This window comes from Montipora capricornis, chromosome 14 (genome assembly GCF_036669925.1).
Source record: "Montipora capricornis isolate CH-2021 chromosome 14, ASM3666992v2, whole genome shotgun sequence".
NCBI classification, from domain to species: domain Eukaryota; kingdom Metazoa; phylum Cnidaria; class Anthozoa; order Scleractinia; family Acroporidae; genus Montipora; species Montipora capricornis.
In genome coordinates this window covers 30736806-30754366 of record NC_090896.1, presented here as the reverse complement: position 1 = coordinate 30754366, position 17561 = coordinate 30736806, and the positions used below count along the sequence as shown (strand labels likewise).

The window sequence follows — 17561 nt, the reverse complement described above, 5'->3', positions numbered from 1 at the left end:
GAGAGATGTTTGAAAAAAAAACATTGGTGGCTAAGAAGATGTAAAACTGACTGTGCTCTGCGAAATGTACAAAATGCACAAATACAGACTTTCATAAAGCCATAAATAATTTTCCGATGGCCATGGATATGCTTCTTGAACGGTTGCGCAGGCTCATAAATCTATTTTTTGGAAAGGACGCGTTTGTGAAGGTGAGAGGAAGACTCAGATGCTTATTCATTATTTGATGCTTCAAGTGAAGCTATGATCTTCACAATTATGAACGCAATTTTTACAATTGCGTAGAGAAGCCTGAAAAATTCAGGACTTCAACGGGGTTTGAACCCGTGACCTCGCGATTCCGATGCGACGCTCTAACCAACTGAGCTATGAAGCCACTGACGTTGGGAGCTGGTCATTTGTGGGTTCCAATGGTCCCGTGAGGAATGAATCCAATGATGAAATGGTATATAAAATGAATCATATATGAACTGCGAATATGAAATCAAGTGAAGCTATGATCTTCGCAGTTATTTAGGGACCATTGGAACCCACAAATGACAGTCGCACCGGAATCGCGAGGTCACGGGTTCAAACCCCGTTGAAATCCTGAATTTTTCAGGCTTCTCTACGCAATTGTAAAAATTGCGTTCATAACTGCGAAGATCATAGCTTCACTTGATTTCATATCCGCAGTTCATATATGATTCATTTCATATACCATTTCATCATTGATTCATTCCTCACGGGACCATTGGAACCCACAAATGACCAGCTCCCACCGTCAGTGGCTTCATAGCTCAGTTGGTTAGAGCGTCGCACCGGAATCACGAGGTCACGGGTTCAAACCTTGTTGAAGTCCTGAATTTTTCAGGCTTCTCTACGCAATTGTAAAAATTGCGTTCATAACTGCGAAGATTTCATATCCGCAGTTCATATATGATTCATTTCATATACCATTTCATCATTAATTTAATGCTTGTCAGAAAAGCAGTAAGCTTAAATAATAATTATTATTAGAAAGCTAAATTTTCGCATTGTTGTGGAAGGAAAGCCACCACAAAAAGACTGTAGCAGGTGCCTGTATAGATGTATCACTGCAGGGCTCGAAATTGCGACCAATGCAGTCGCATTTGCAACTGAATTTTATCCCATGGCAATAGCCCACTTTCGATATAGTAAAATTCAGTCCTAAACAAAAGGCATCATCTCGAGGCTCAGGGGAATAGACTCATACAAATCCTTATATTTATTCCCCAGAGCCTCGAGATGATGCCTTTTGTTTTGGACTGAATTTTAATATATCGAAATTGGTCTATTAAAATGTCTGGAAAAGTTGCAAATTTGCAACTTGTTTTCACCTTCGCTCTTTCAAAGCAAAAGGGCTAGCAGTTGCCACTTTGCTGCTACTTTTGCTAAAATAAAGAAACAAATTACAAAATTATTTTGTTTCTCGCTGTAAATTTTCTTTCAATCTGAATGTTACAGTTGTGTAATAGACCAATTCAGCTAACGCAATGTTGTACCCAATTCAAATCTCTCGGGGTTAAGATTCTTTGGGTATTGCATTTGCATGATAATATAGCATTCATATGGAAATATTTGGAACAAAACCTTTTATTCCCAAAGGATCTGGATTGGGTACAACATTCAGTTAGCCGAATTGGTCTATTGTATCGTAATAGACCAATTTCGATATACATGTATTAAAATTCAGTCCTAAACAAAAGGCATCATCTTGAGGCCCTGGGGAATAAACTCAAACAAATCCTTCTGTTTATTCCCCAGAGCCTCGAGATGATATCTTTTGTTTAGGACTGAATTTTAATATTACGAAATAGGTCTATTTGGCTGCAATGTTGCATGCAAAACACCTTCAATCATTCGCCATTTTCAGTGGTTTCTTTACACACAAGTATTATGGGCTCATATTTTGTTTTGCTGAACTGCTGAGAACACAATGCAGCACGACGATTTTGCGACTAAAAGTTGCAAAATTGTGACTAACTTTTGGTATCTTGTTGCAAAATTGCAACTGATATTTTCGTTCATTTCGAGCTCTGGTACGTACTACAGGTAATACTGTGTTTAATGAGACAAAAGAAAGTCGCACACGAGCTGCCGGGGCTCACATGGCTAATACCCAGAGTCCAGTAGCATTTAGCGATAATTGACAGTATTGTTGCAATGTAGTTTCCATTGGATGGGGTGTTTGTGTTTCTGGTAATCATTTATACTCTTGGGAGGAGTGAGATTCTGGAGCAAAGTCAGTGATGGAACAGGGCCTTGAACCAGTGAGCAATAACAAATAATTAAAGCAAGCATGAAATGTCATTTTCAGTGCCACTTGACTTCAATCAGTGTAATCTTATTTTAGATTGACCTATCTGATATCAACCACTCATGTGTGGAAGATGTTGACAAAATATTGCAGACTTATAAGAATATCCAGCAAGTTGCTGAATTTATCCTTGAAGGTACAATTTTACCGAGTAACTTGACTTTAACTTTACATGCAAGTGGTATACAGTATGCTGAATCCTAAACAAATTTGTACAGATCATATTCATAAGTGGTGGCCAATAAAATTATTATTATTCCTTTGTCCTTCTGAAGACCAACCAGCCTCATTTCCATGGACAAAATACAAAAGAAAGGTAGCTCTAGATTTCTTTTTTAAAATTTATTGGTTACCATTTATGAATATGGTCTGTTCCTGACTCCATCCCTGCAAAATGAAAGGTAAGCTGAAAAAGTGTCAAATGCTTTAATATTTGGCTTTATTCTATTTTTTGGCTTTGAGCTATTTACTTTCAGTGCTAATTTAAAGTGCTACTATGATCAAAAAATCACTTCCCTCTTTTCTTCAGATTTTGAAAGTGTGTTTGTGTAACACCTGACTGGCAAATTTTGAGGTTTGATTTTTATCCAAAGATTTTTTTAATTTGATTGTTTAAAACTGACTGATTGGACCTCAGAGGGTTTGATCTGGTTAAAAAAAGGGATTTCATTTACTCACTAGTTTAACATTTCAGGGTATAAAGACGGCTCATTATATATGCCAAACACAAGTCTGAAAGCCTGAAACTCCCCTGTATCATCAGCTGTGTACTTGTTGCAGGTCATTTTATTTCTTAGGCTAATTCGTTGCCAAACCGGGTCAATATTTTTTTAAACCTAGGTTAAAATGTTTTCAACTTTGGTTGAAATTTCAAGAAGTACATGTAAAGATAAATGAAACTCCAACAGTTATTGTATATGTATATGTATATGTATATGTATATGTATATGTATATTTGCAAGTAAATTGGTGCTAGAGGTGAGTGGATGAACTAGGTGTAGCTTAAATTTTTGATGAGTTATTTCATAAAATCCCAATGGTTATTAAGTCTAGGCACTCACTCCGATTTTAAATGGTTATTGTTAAGGTTGGGGTAAAAGGCATACTGTGCAGGCAGACCGCAGGCTGCAGACTGTCTGTAACAAATAGCGCTAATAAGCAGTATTTAAGACTCTAAGCACCCATTTCAAATAGTGCAGATAAACAGTATTTAAGTCTAAGCACCCATTTTAAAACGGTTACACTGTAGCTAGCTTTCTGTGATTTAGGGTTAGTCTGCAGTCTGCAAGTTTCAGACATGATTGCCCTTCAATGTCTGGGTCATCCACTTTTCCAAATTATTGACCATTTTACTGCTCTGTATTGGTGTAGCTGTGACTTGTCCACTCATTAATTTTGTGGCCTTTTGATTTCTTTTTTCTGAGAGATTTCGAAAACCACTTCATACAGCATTTTGGCAATGGTTCTCTAGTTACGGTAGAAATGTTTTTTAAAAGCAGTTTCTCGAAGATAATGACACCAATAGTTTGGTGACAAGTTCTTTTCTTTAATAACTATTAAACTGCAAAGGTTATCTTTCATTGTTCTATTTGCCCACTCACCATCCTTTGTGCACAGTGCAAATGTTGCATTTGGGGGGAAAGTCTGTCATCACTTTACTCACAAATTATTTTCCTTTGTCAAATTAAAACTTTGACTGAAATCACACCACCCAGAATAGATGTCCTAGTGTTCTAGCAAGGTCAGATGATTTCTTATATCTGAGAGAAAATAATCACAAATACTTTGAGTAATGATTTTCAACATGAAGGGATCAGAACCAATTACAATGTAATGCCCCTTAGAACAGTTACAGGTCATGTTACGAAAAGCAATCAGATCTATTTGCACATGAGAAAGAAAATCAATTTGTTATTATGACAGTCACTAGTAATGATGCCTTGTTCCTGGTGTATTTTGCATACATTAGCGACATAGATAAACTTTGTACAGTATTTGTTGTCACCGTTGAGTTGTCCTTCAGAATCAAGAGCCCACTTCTTACAAACATTTTTTGCTTTTGTTGCACTGGAGACTGGGAGCATTTTCGTGCCATTTTTGTGCCATTTTCGGTCTTCTTCAGATAAATTTAGCCACCCTTTAACTTTTTCATAAAATTCAATTTGGCAGCCATGTAACTGTGGGTGAGCTGAAATTTCACTTTGTGTCATTTACACATGGGCGAAATGGTGGTTGCCGTGAAGGCTTGGAAATACATGTAGCTCAAACTCATTGGTAGAAAAACATCCAATGAGTTCGGTTCCTGATTTGATGGCGTAGCGGTTAGTTCAGAGGAGATGTAATCTCGGACGTCCAATGGTGCAAGGGTTCGAATCCTAGGGGTGGCATGGAATGCTGTGGAAAATCAAGGTAAGAGACACAGTCCGTCTACTAGGTAACAATCTGAGGGAGAGATAGTAAAGAAGAAGCTAGGGAAGAAAAGGGAGAGACAGTAAGTGTAATATGAATAGACTTGGAAAGGAAACGGTAGGGGAGGAATTTGAGCAATCTCTCTTTTTTCATTACTTTCTTTTTTATCCCCCCTAAAAATTCAGGCCCGATTTTTTTTATTACATCCCCAAAAAAAGGGAAAACCTTTTTTAGACAGTTCATAATTACCTAGGTTGAAACAAATTGACCTACGGGTAGGTTAAAAGAAATTGACATAGGTTAAAAAAAACCTGTAGGTACAATTTGACCTGCAACATACACGTGCATTGTTTCTTAAACTAGTAAGTCTTTGACATCATTTTGTCCTTGATTTAGCTCTCTCAAGATAAAGTTAGTAATGGCAGACCAAATTATTGTTCATCATCATCTGAGGTTTCATTGTTATAAAAGCAATTTTTTTAAATTTTAATCTGCAAGGAAAACCAAGTATACAGTCAATTCCAACACGACTATACCTCTTCTCCAATGTACAGAGAGTAATTCTGTGCGGAAATCAGCTTCAAGACATTCCTTGGTCCATTGTGTATCTGAGGCGACTTAAAGAATTTGATGTTTCATTTAACGCTCTGGTAAGTAATGGCATTGATCCAAGGCATGTTTTGTAATCCGTTATTAGAAAACTTTTATCTGGACTGTTGACATGAGGTGTCTTTATTATTTAGCTAACAAATTTTGGTAGTTTAAGTCTCTCCCCACCCCCCCCCCCAATTCATTTTTTGAAAGTCAAAGTTTGGCAATATTGAATGGGAACTGAATTTTATTCTCTTTCACACTTGGTTTTGATTTGTATTAAGTTGTATGATGTTGAAGTTAATAATGGCTATTGTTGATACCTACGCTGTCTTTTAACCTTAATTTTCAACTGAATTTTTGAACATCTTTCAACAAGTGGGATGTGTGGGGGAGACAACTAGGCCTACTATATAGTGATGATCTTTCTTGTATCCTAGATTATGGACATATTTAGTATAATTATTTGAAATTTATTTTATAGGAATGGGACAAAATTGTATAGGTGGTTAATTCAAGAAATGATAATAATAATAATAATAATAATAATAATAATAATAATAATAACAATAATAATAATAATAATAATAATACTAATTTATTGTTAAGTTATATCATTGTTATTAGTGTTATTATCATGTTTATAAAAGTCACTCTTTTGATAGCTCTAGGTTAAAATTATTACAATTCATTGTTCAGCCCAGTGCTTTGAGATTGGCACTCTTGTAATATTAACTGTTACAAGAGGGGTCAGTAATAATAATGTTTTACAAAATTAATTGTAATAAAAAATATATAGATACAATACAAAGGCCAGGTAAATTATTATTACACTGAATATTAAAGCGTCACAAAGCTATTCATTATTTGGAACCAAAAGGTCGAGACAGCAGAAAGCAAATTGTTATCTTTAAGAAAGTTATGACATTTTTTAATTTCGAAGACATGTTTCGATGTTACAAACATCATCGTCAGTACAAAATATTTGAAAAACCGTTAGGACTTATATAACAACTAGGCGAAACTTGCATAATTAAATATGATTAAGTGACAAGAAATACATATTTGAGTGAGTTACAGAGTGTTAGAAAGAATGTAGAGCCTAAAGTGTAAGTGTCAGGTTGACGTGATGAACTTGTTGGTTTAAATTAGGCTGTTCCCAACAGTGTCCCATTGGACACACTTGAGCAATCAGGGCAAAATTGAAATTCTCAAGGGAAAGTGTGGACTTGTAACGAGGAACTTGGAGTCCAGCTGGTGAGAATCCTTTGGAAACTAGTAGTTGTTTTGAAATATGAAGAACCAGTTAGGGAAGATCCATTATAAAGCCTGCATTCTCTTTTGCCAAATAATTGCTCTTTGGTTATTATCAATGTTGACTTGAAAATATTAAATATTGATGCCTCACCAGACATTTCTTCCAAGAATTGTGGGTCATATTCCAACATTAGAAGTTCTTTCTATCAGGTAAGCTATCTGTAAAATACAGTATTTTTGCCTATAATGCGAAAAATCCCAACTTGATGCAATTTGGCCTGATAGTGTTACAAATTTTACTAATTTTGAAACTTGATTTTTTGCCATTTCGTTATGTTGGTCTTGCATACTCTAAAAGAATCCAACTTTTTAAGCATTATCAGAAAACATTCAGCAATTGCACCAACAACATTATTTTTTTTTGGCAAGCAAACAGATGTCAGGGTTTTAAGGTCCATAAGCCAATATATAATTTTGGATTGTTTTGGCTAATTAGCCTACACATTGCTGTGGTATTTAAGGCGTATAAGCGGTAATTACCGGTAAGTCTCAAACAACTTGGCCCAGAAGAGCAGAATTTAAAATCTCTTTGTAAATAGCCCTTTGGGGCTGTGTGACAAAATTTATCCCATTTCATTCAATCACTGGAAACTGCCAACGAAATCAAGCAAAACGTTAAAAAATATACCCCACTAAAAAAATTGAACGAAGGGTTGAATGAAAAAGTAAATACAAAAGGAAGTATATAGGGATAGACAAAATGGGAGTAGATTAACAATTAAAATGAATCAGAATGGACACAAAAATTAGGGTTTTTGAAAACTGTTCAGCCTAACAGTTTTTCAAAGTTGATCTCTGTTGCTCGTAACGTAAATAATAAATTATTATGTTTGCTCAATTAGACATTTTTTCGGAACAAAGCCTAGTTGAGTGGTTTTGTTTAAAGTTAATTTCTGGGTTAACGTTAAGTTAACTTATCCACGAGTCAATATCAGGGCCCCAGAGTATGTTTGAAAGTGGGGGAGGGTGGGGACTTTGCTGTATGTACGAATAATATAATGTAAATTACTAAGTCTTTGATCAAGCCAAAAACAACACTTCCCCCCCCCCCCCCCCTCAGCCCCTCTCTCCATGGCCCCTGAATACTGAAATGTTTGTCGCAACTCACACAGCAGGTGTGGTGATGATAATGATGATGATGACAGTGATGACAAGAATTGATTTATTCATAAAATACTAGTTAAGGGTGCGGCTAATCAAGTCAAGTCAAATCTGAAAGAAAGAGGCGATAGCAATATACTGCTGAGGAATGGCAATTCTCGACTTAGAGAAAAATGCCAGTAATATTGGGGTAATTCTCTAGTTAGCTGTTACAACGGTACTTAGTTGTTTTTCCAGCTGCATCATTGCTTTCATGAGTAGATATCCTGCCACCCAGATAATAATGATGATGATAATGATGGTGGTGGTGGTGGGAGGGGGGGGGGGGGGGGGTTGGTTTTTGCTAAAAGGGGAAAACCGGAGTACCCCCAGAAAAACCTCTCGGAGCAAAGCAGAGAACCCAACAACTCAACCCACATATGACGCAGGATCTGGAAATCAAACCAGGGCCACATACAGTACCGCTCAGATATACGTTAACCAAAAAACGCGCATAATACGCGTATAAATTTACGCGTATGTGCGTATAAGTATACGCATATGTGCGTATAAATTTACGCGTATGTGCGTATAAGTATACGCGTATGTGCGTATAAATTTACGCGTATGTGCGTATAAGTATACGCGTATGTGTGTATAAATATACGCGTATGTGCGTATAAGTATACGCGTATGTGCGTATAAATTTACGGGTATGTGCGTATAAGTATACGCGTATGTGCGTATAAATTTACGCGTATGTGCGTATAAGTATACGCGTATGTGCGTATAAGTATACGCGTATGTGCGTATAAATATACGCGTATGTGCGTATAAGTATACGCGTATGTGCGTATAAATATACGCGTATATGCGTATAAGTATACGCGTATGTGCGTATAAGTATACGCGTATGTGCGAATAAATTTACGCGTATGTGCGTATAAGTATACGCATATGTGCGTATAAATTTACGCGTATGTGCGTATAAGTATACGCGTATGTGCGTATAAATTTACGCGTATGTGCGTATAAGTATACGCGTATGTGTGTATAAATATACGCGTATGTGCGTATAAGTATACGCGTATGTGCGTATAAATTTACGGGTATGTGCGTATAAGTATACGCGTATGTGCGTATAAATTTACGCGTATGTGCGTATAAGTATACGCGTATGTGCGTATAAGTATACGCGTATGTGCGTATAAATATACGCGTATGTGCGTATAAGTATACGCGTATGTGCGTATAAATATACGCGTATATGCGTATAAGTATACGCGTATGTGCGTATAAGTATACGCGTATGTGCGAATAAATTTACGCGTATGTGCGTATAAGTATACGCGTATGTGCGTATAAATTTACGCGTATGTGCGTATAAGTATATGCGTATGTGCGTATAAATTTACGCGTATGTGCGTATAAGTATACGCGTATGTGCGTATAAGTATACGCGTATGTGCGTATAAATTTACGCGTATGTGCGTATAAATATACGCGTATGTGCGTATAAATTTACGCGTATGTGCGTATAATTATACGCGTATGTGCGTATAAATTTACGCGTATGTGCGTATAAATTTACGCGTATGTGCGTATAAGTATACGCGTATGTGCGTATAAATTTACGCGTATGTGCGTATAAATATACGCGTATGTGCGTATAAATTTACGCGTATGTGCTTATAAGTATGTGCGTATAAATTTACGCGTATGTGCGTATAAATTTACGCGTATGTGCGTATAAATATACGCGTATGTGCGTATAAATTTACGCGTATGTGCGTATAATTATACGCGTATAAGCGCATAAATTTACGCGTATGTGCGTATAAATATACGCGTATGTGCGTATAAGTATACGCGTATGTGCGTATAAATTTACGCGTATGTGCGTATAAGTATACGCGTATGTTCGTATAAATTTACGCGTTTGTGCGTATAAGTATACGCGTATGTGCGTATAAGCATACGCGTATGTGCGTATAAGTATACGCGCATGTGGGTATAAATTTACGCGTATGTGCGTATAAATATACGCGTATGTGCGTATAAATTTACGCGTATGTGCGTATAATTATACGCGTATGTGCGTATAAATTTACGCGTATGTGCGTATAAATATACGCGTATGTGCGTATAAGTATACGCGTATGTGCGTATAAATTTACGCGTATGTGCGTATAAGTATACGCGTATGTTCGTATAAATTTACGCGTTTGTGCGTATAAGTATACGCGTATGTGCGTATAAGCATACGCGTATGTGCGTATAAGTATACGCGCATGTGGGTATAAATTTACGCGTATGTGCGTATAAGTATACGCGTATGTGCGTATAAATTTACGCGTATGTGCGTATAAATTTACGCGTATGTGCGTATAAGTATACCCGTATGTGCGTATAAATTTACGCGTATGTGCGTATAAGTATACCCGTATGTGCGTATAAATTTACGCGTATGTGCGTATAAGTATACGCGTATGTGCGTATAAGTATACGCGTATGTGCGTATAAATATACGCGTATGTGCGTATAAATTTACGCGTATGTGCGTATAAGTATACGCGTATGTGCGTATAAGTATACCCGTATGTGCGTATAAATTTACGCGTATGTGCGTATAAGTATACCCGTATGTGCGTATAAATTTACGCGTATGTGCGTATAAGTATACGCGTATGTGCGTATAAGTATACGCGTATGTGGGTATAAATATACGCGTATGTGCGTATAAATTTACGCGTATGTGCGTATAAGTATACGCGTATCTGCGTATAAGTATACGCGTATGTGCGTATAAGTATACGCGTATGTGCGTATAAGTATACGCGTATGTGCGTATAAATATACGCGTATGTGCGTATAAATATACGCGTATGTGCGTATAAGTATACGCGTGTGTGCGTATAAATATACGCGTATGTGCGTATAAGTATACGCGTATGTGGGTATAAGTATACGCGTATGTGCGTATAAGTATACGCGTATGTAAGTATAAGTATACGCGTATGTGCGTATAAATATACGCGTATGTGCGTATAATTATACGCGTATGTCCGTATAAATATACGCGTATATGCGTATAAGTATACGCGTATGTGCGTATAAGTATACGCGTATGTGCGTATAAATTTACGCGTATGTGCGTATAAGTATACGCGTATGTGCGTATAACTTTACGCGTATGTGCGTATAAGTATACGCGTATGTGCGTATAAATTTACGCGTATGTGCGTATAAGTATACGCGTATGTGCGTATAAATTTACGGGTATGTGCGTATAAATTTACGCGTATGTGCGTATAAATTTACGGGTATGTGCGTATAAATTTACGGGTATGTGCGTATAAATTTACGCGTATGTGCGTATAAATTTACGGGTATGTGCGTATAAATTTACGGGTATGTGCGTATAAATTTACGCGTATGTGCGTATAAATTTACGCGTATGTGCGTATAATTTTACGGGTATGTGCGTATAAATTTACGGGTATGTGCGTATAAATTTACGCGTATGTGCGTATAAGTATACGCGTATGTGGGTATAAGTATACGCGTATGTGCGTATAAATTTACGCGTATGTGCGTATAAGTATACGCGTATGTGCGTATAACTTTACGCGTATGTGCGTATAAGTATACGCGTATGTGCGTATAAATTTACGCGTATGTGCGTATAAATTTACGGGTATGTGCGTATAAATTTACGCGTATGTGCGTATAAATATACGCGTTTGTGCGTATAAGTACACGCGTGTGTGCGTATAAATATACGCGTATGTGCGTATAAGTATACGCGTATGTGAGTATAAGTATACGCGTATGTGCGTATAAATATACGCGTATGTGCGTATAATTATACGCGTATGTCCGTATAAATATACGCGTATATGCGTATAAGTATACGCGTATGTGCGTATAAGTATACGCGTATGTGCGTATAAATATACGCGTATGTGCGTTTAATTATACGCGTATGTCCGTATAAATATACACGTATATGCGTATAAGTATACGCGTATATGCGTATAAATATACGCGTATGTGCGTAAAAATTTACGGGTATGTGCGTATAAGTAAACTCGTATGTGCGTATAAATTTACATGTATGTGCGTATAAATTTACGCGTTTGTGCGTATAAGTATACGCGTATCTGCGTATAAGTATACGCGTATGTGCTTATAAGTATACGCGTATGTGCGTATAAATATACGCGTATGTGCGTATAAGTATACGCGTATGTGCGTATAAATATACGCGTATGTGCGTATAAATATACGCGTATGTGCGTATAAGTATACGCGTATGTGCGTATAAATATACGCGTATGTGCGTATAAGTATACGTGTGTGTGCGTATAAATATACGCGTATGTGCGTATAAGTATACGGGTATGTGCGTATAAATTTACGCGTATGTGCGTATAAGTATACGCGTATGTGCGTATAAATTTACGCGTATGTGCGTATAAGTATACGCGTATGTGCGTATAAATATACGCGTATATGCGTATAAATATACGCGTATGTGCGTATAAGTATACGTGTGTGTGTTCGTATAAATATACGCGTATGTGCGTATAAGTATACGCGTATGTGCGTATAAATTTACGCGTATGTGCGTATAAGTATACGCGTATGTGCGTATAAATTTACGCGTGCGTATAAGTATACGCGTATGTGCGTATAAATATACGCGTATGTGCGTATAAGTATACGCGTATGTGCGTATAAATATACGCGTATGTGCGTATAAGTATACGCGTATGTGCTTATAAGTATACGCGTATGTGCGTATAAATTTACGCGTATGTGCGTATAAGTATACGCGTATGTGCGTATAAATATACGCGTATGTGCGTATAAGTATACGCGTATGTGCGTATAAATATACGCGTATGTGCGTATAAGTATACGCGTATGTGCGTATAAGTATACGCGTATGTGCGTATAAATTTACGCGTATGTGCGTATAAATTTACGCGTATGTGCGTATAAGTATACCCGTATGTGGGTATAAATTTACGCGTATGTGCGTTAAGTATACGCGTATGTGCGTATAAATATACGCGTATGTGCGTATAAGTATACGCGTGTGTGCGTATAAGTATACGGATATGTGCGTATAAAAATGCGTATATAAGCACAAACGCATATACGCGTCTGTTCCTTAGTATGTATGAGCTGGCTTATTGTCTTTCTATTGTTAGGGGGTTATTGTTCTAAAGAATAGCTTGAGAGCACTAAAAACTACACGACCACGAACTCATGAAGACTTCTCCCGATACGCTGTTGCAAGTGTACGCGAGTTAGATAGAAAGCGTGTGCTTATCGATATAAACGGGTTATCCTTTTCAAACGGAACTTTTATGAGCAGACGAGATGTTCTTCAACACTTACCAACACTACATCCATCGCAACTGCTTTGGAATGTGTTCAAAATAAATTTAATACCGGTGCGTCGTATTTCAGCAGAATCAACAAAGAAACCCGTTTGAGAAGAGCGTTCTGAATACGAACCCACACAGGATGTTTCTTTTATGGCTTGCCCCATCGATAAACAAGTTTTTTCTCAGAAACTTTTCCATTCATTATACATACACGTAAAAGAAGTTCTACCAGGGCATTTTAATCGTGTTGCGTTACCTGTCACGACTACGTGTTGTTCCGACTCATGACTGGCGCGTATGCAAATTTTGATGAATTTGACTCGCCTCTAGTTTAGTTAAAAGTTTCAAAGATCGATGGTCACGATAACTAAATCTCAACACAGCAACGCCGCCTATGTCAACAATTTCTTCGCCAACTTTGTAGCCTGCGAATACAGCTGCCTCTCATCGCTGTCGTCTGATTTGCCGTTTCGCGCGAAACTCGACTGTTTACTCAAAGATTGTGAACATGCGAAACCACGTGTTAATCATTCGACTAACTTTTTATTTAAGCTTGTAAAGATTCGCTTTGCAGTTGAAACCTTGAAATAATTATTTGGTTAAAAAAAAATTACTGTTTGAATAAACGATCTGTGTCAAGTAGAACCGGAGATATAATTTTTTCGACAAGGTCTTCGGAACACTTTAGGCAAACACTTCCCAAGCGACTTGCCAACGCGGCTGCCGAAACACAGAACTTTTCATTGAAGGAAAAAATAACTAAGCGTGAGCAGCGCGCAATAGAAACTTTGATAAACAATTATTTGGTTAAATAAAAAGCATTTTACTGTTTGAATGAACGATCTGTGTCAAATATAACCAGAGATATAATTTTTTCGACAAGGTCTTCGGAACACTTTATACAAACATCTCGCAAGCGACTTGCTGACGCGACTGCCGAAACACAGGACTTTTCCTTGAAGCGGCGCACCATTGAAACTTTGATAAACAATTTTTTCGTCAAGCAGCATTTTACCGTTTGAATAAACGATCTGGGTCAGATATAACCGGAGATATAATTTTTTCGACGAGATCGATCAGGGGCACCCAACGAGAATAAGGTTCAAAACCACTAAACATAGCATTGTTAAACGAATTTTAGTATTTAGACGGTAGATATAGGCATATTTTTATCCCCTAAAAATTTTTCATCTGTTCGGATTTCCTAGCTGAAAGTCTAGAAATCCGAAAATTATAGGGATCAAAACTTACCTTTTCGAAAATTTCAGCCAGAAAAAAGGCTCCCGAAAAATCTAGGTGACCTTTTATGATAAAAATCCATTAAAAATGGGCAATTATACCAATTTTTAGATGTTCGAAAATCCTAGGACAGGCAGGCAAGCAAGAAATTTTACAACAAATGTTCCGAAAATTCTACGATCTCAAATCGTCTTCCGAACAGATATTTTCCGAAAATTGACGTTGGGTGCCCCTGATCGATCTTAAGCTAAGTTCGCTAAATTCAGACAATAAACATTTCGATGCGACGTGCGTGTTTGTAACATGATCTCCATTAGCTTTATTAGACTCTCAATGAAACACAAAGAAAATTTTTCGTCGTGAATAACAAAGACACATCAGACGCGCATGTTTATGCGTATATACGCGTATAAATATACGCGTATGTGCGTATAACTATGCGCGTATGTGCGTATAACCATACGCGTATGTGCGTATAACCATACGCGTATGTGCGTATAACTATACGCATATGTGCGTATAATCGTACGCGTATATGCGTATAAAACGCGTCTGCGCAGTTAACGTATATCTGAGCGGTACTGTAGGTGGGAGGCGAGTGCTCTCACCACTGCCCCATCCCTGCTCCCAGATAATCAGAACATTTGGTCACACCTTCCTCCCATGCGTGACAAAGCCCTGAGATGATCTCTGTGGGAGGCTACATGACACCTTAGGTCTCTTACTATTTCTTTTCAGAAACAACCTGATCACTTATTTACCAACTGATCTCATTAATTTGCCAAAGCTCAAAACTCTTAATGTTCAAGGAAATCCGCTGGTATCACCTCCACATGAAATTGCTGAGAAAGGACTGCAATCAATACTACATTACTTGAAAATAAGAAAAGGCAGGAGGAACCTATTTGCGAAGTTTACACCATGGATCTCTGATAATGACATCACTAAAGTTATGGAGGTTCCTTCACTGCTGGAGTTATCTGTCAAGTGAGTAACCATCTTGGCTGGTAAAATTACCACAATAGATTTCAGTAGCGTGTTTCCAAACCTTCGCAAAGGCGCATTTTTATGCATTGGTTACAAAAGAAGAAGCAGTTTTCCATCACATTTGTTAAGTCAACATCAAGTGTGGATAGTTTTTGTAGACTAGTCTTTCATCGCGCACCGGTGGCTCAGTTGGTTGAGCACCGGGCTGTTACGCGGGAGGTCGTGAATTCAACTCCGGCCGGACCAACACTCAGCGTCTTTAAATAACTGAGGAGAAAGTGATGCCTTTGTAATTACATTTGCAAATGGTTAGACTCTCTAGTCCTCTCGGATTAGGACGATAAACCGTAGGCCCCGTCTCACAACCCTTCAATGTTCATAATCCTGTGGGACGTAAAAGAACCCACACACATTTGTCGCAAAGAGTAGGGCATGTAGTTCCCGGTGTTGTGAGCTGTCTTCTGTTTTATATCATGGTTGGGAGGGTAAAAGGGCGCACTTAATTTGGAGCCTCGCTCTGTTGTGCGACCCCCACCACAGCCTGTTTCTCTGTTGTGGTGAAAGTGATTAAATTAAATTAAAAAACAATGGCGGCAAAATAAAATATTATTTTGTTTTAATGCTGGTTAGCCTTTCTCGCCTCGCTAAGACAAGCAAATTTCAAAAGAATATGAGTTAGAGAGAAGGAGAAATCGAAGTTATTTAAATGAAAGAGAATGAGAATCATGTTTCCGGAGACATTCCAATTCAGTGCTCGAGTCCGAGAAGATCAGGAGTTTCACATTTTCGGGACATTGGGTCGTCTGGGATCATTGCAGACAAATCGGAGAGAAGCGGGAGTGTTTCTGTTTTCAGGACGCGTCCCAGATTTCCGCTTTGGTTGGCAATCATTCCCGACCTGGTAAAAGTGAAATTGAGGACGCTGGCGACAAGTTTGGTTTGTTACGAATCCTCTAAATGGCTTCGCTACAATTCCACTCCCCTTCTGGAATAACAAATTCTCATGTATTGCGACTAAATCTGGAACGGTCGGTAGATATTGAAATCCCGATTGTCTAGGATTTTTCCGACTTGAGATTTAGTTTTTATCACTGAAGAGGCCAAACGAAATCGACTTGCTTATCTCAATTGACTTTTGAAAAAACGCAGATCGCGAGCTGATCCCTTACTACTCCTCGCTGTCTCCCCATTTTCTCTGGGTTTCTTTATTTAATTCCTAATTTTTTTTACAGGTGTGTTCTTGACTGCCGCATAGATTTTGTGGGAGCAAGAGATATTCCACCCCGGCTGAAATCCAGTCTTGAAGATATGAAAAAACAAGAGCAAAAGTCACTCTTTATCTGCAAATGTGAAGTGTGCAACAAGTATTTCTCCAACAAGTTTAACTTTGAAATCCATGATTGTGGCAACAAGGTGGTTTCCAATCAATCTGCTCCCACCAGTGTCCTGGCCAGGAGATAAGCGGTTTGGTCGATTGGTTTGATAAGGCCCAGGGGTAATACCATGCGAATTTGGAGACTGTTGCTTCCGTTTGAAGAAGAGAATAGGGAGCTTAAGGGCCTAAGTCACGCAAAAATTTCGTGACACCCAAAATGCCCAAAAAGTAGAATGGAACATTGCAATAACCACTTAAAACTGTTGAACAATATAAAAGAAATACAACAAAAGGAAAGAGACGCATGGATGGACACAAATGGACAAGATTGAAACGGACTGCATTTGAAAAAAGGAGGGCCAACATTTTTATAGTTTATGGGCAAATCGCTTGGATAAAGGCAATTTTTGTTCTGAATCATCATTTTTGATGTAACGATAAGTTTATTAGTAAATTATTTCCACATTACCAATTTTGGAGTTTTAAACTCGCGATTAACTAAAGATTTCCCCAAAACACCCTTCAAAAAGTCATTAATAATTCATGAGCCTAATAGCCTATCAGAACATGGATAAAACGTCACTTACATGAGCTTTATATCCCGGTAAAACATTCCTTGTTAGTATTCTTTATATAAAGACTAACCGTAAAGCATTGCTTGTTTTTCTTGTATGCTAATATTCTTCTCTTACAATTTGAACCATTGTTCTGAGTCCAGAAGGACACGCTTTTTGTGGAATGTTTTTGAAACCGTTCAAAAAACTCGCAGTACGTGTGTGTGGGTTGAGTTTGTTGGTTCTCTACTCTGCATCAAGAGATTTCTCCGGGTACTCCAGTTATCCCC

At 37.7% G+C, this 17561-nt stretch overlaps 1 protein-coding gene across 2 annotated transcripts in view; it reads left to right on the top strand.

Annotated features, from left to right (window-relative positions):
• Positions 1-11: 11 nt before the first annotated feature.
• Positions 12-17561, top strand: part of LOC138032700 (leucine-rich repeat and calponin homology domain-containing protein 1-like) — a 17667-nt gene continuing 117 nt past the window's right edge. The window contains exons 1-6 of one of the 2 annotated variants that reach the window (XM_068880400.1): positions 12-191; positions 2357-2456; positions 5228-5379; positions 6732-6787; positions 15094-15342; positions 16575-17561. The exon at positions 16575-17561 is cut by the window's right edge and continues 117 nt beyond it. In XM_068880400.1, coding sequence (XP_068736501.1) covers positions 117-191; positions 2357-2456; positions 5228-5379; positions 6732-6787; positions 15094-15342; positions 16575-16803 — 861 coding nt within the window. In that variant the 5' untranslated portion in view covers positions 12-116 and the 3' untranslated portion in view covers positions 16804-17561. The remainder of the gene's footprint in view (positions 192-2356; positions 2457-5227; positions 5380-6731; positions 6788-15093; positions 15343-16574) is intronic. The other variant, XM_068880401.1, reaches the window with a different exon arrangement.